We start from the raw sequence: 1,139 nt of genomic DNA, 5'->3' as shown, positions 1-1,139 counted from the left end.
CCAGCCCTGTGCAGAGGCTGGAGCCATGGCAGGGTGTCCATCCATCCTTCCATCCACATGGAACCACATTCCCTGGAGGAGTGTTAGGAAAAAGGCCAGCAATGGGTGGATGGGTCACTCCGTAACAAGCTCCTGGGTGTTTCCAATAGCTGCAGCTACAAATATAGAGAGAATTTGTGTTCTTTTCCTCTTTTCAATGCAACGCATCGAGTTTAATGTATTTCTTTTCGGCTGTTGTCCCCTCCCTGTGGATAAAATGAGATTGGGAAAGCGGTGGGAGGGGAAAGGGGGGGATCAACACAAGAACAAGATTGAAAGCCGGGCTGGGGCCGGAGCTGGGTGCTGGGTGCACCCAGGGGGAAGGTTGGATTCTGCATCGAGTGGTGGCGGCGGCGTGTCCTTTTAACTGCTGCTTTCCTCCTCTGTCTTATTGAGTTTCTTCAGCGTATCCAGCAGTTTCTGTGGGGTGAGGATGTGTGTGGACCCTGCGGGGTAGAAGAGATGAAGGGGGAGCATCAGTGATGGCTCTGGGATGCCCCGCTGGTGCCCCGGTTGATGTCCCCGCTGTCCCCAGTCCCCTCCCCCCGAGGCCTTACCTGGTGGCCACAGCCCCGCACGCCAGTGGAAATGCTTGCGAGGAAATGTACGTCTTGGGAGGGGGTATAATGGGAAAGGAATGGAAAAGGAGAAATGGAAGAGGTGTATGGAGCAGGGTAGGATGAGGCAGGGGCTGGGGGTGACTGTGCAGCAGGGTTATGGTCAGTGGGGACACTCCTGGACACTTTGGGGATGCCAAAAAGCCACAGAGATGGAGGCAGGCAGCATGTAGGAACCTTCTTCAGCCCCCAGGCTCTTCCCCTGCCTGCACAGAGCATTCTTGGGTCAAAGGGGTGGCTGGGAAGGGAATGGGTGGACGAGGAGGAGGAAAAGGGCTCTTGCCTTCTGCTGCCCTTGCAGCCTGTCTGGATCTGTGCACACCAGCACATGGCTCATGGGAATGCCATGATGGGCCTCACTGGCAACCTTGGAAAAGGGACCACAGGAGCAAACCTGAACTTTCCCATCTACTCAGGACTTCAGCCCATTCACACCCTGGAGCTGGGGGGGATCATGGCAGCACCCAGTCGTTGCTGGAAGGG

The 1,139-nt window shown here is 56.3% G+C and overlaps 1 protein-coding gene across 2 annotated transcripts in view; it reads right to left on the bottom strand.

Annotated features, from left to right (window-relative positions):
- Positions 1-182: 182 nt before the first annotated feature.
- Positions 183-1,139, bottom strand: part of LOC104402607 (syntaxin-binding protein 1) — a 9,993-nt gene continuing 9,036 nt past the window's right edge. For both annotated transcript variants that reach the window (XM_010010519.1, XM_010010518.1), the window contains exon 18: positions 183-485. In XM_010010519.1, the coding sequence (XP_010008821.1) occupies positions 403-485 (83 nt within the window). In that variant the 3' untranslated portion in view covers positions 183-402. The remainder of the gene's footprint in view (positions 486-1,139) is intronic.

The sequence above is a fragment of the Nestor notabilis genome, unplaced genomic scaffold (genome assembly GCF_000696875.1).
Source record: "Nestor notabilis isolate BGI_N333 unplaced genomic scaffold, ASM69687v1 scaffold23202, whole genome shotgun sequence".
NCBI classification, from domain to species: domain Eukaryota; kingdom Metazoa; phylum Chordata; class Aves; order Psittaciformes; family Psittacidae; genus Nestor; species Nestor notabilis.
This window is presented reverse-complemented; position numbering and strand designations above follow the sequence as displayed.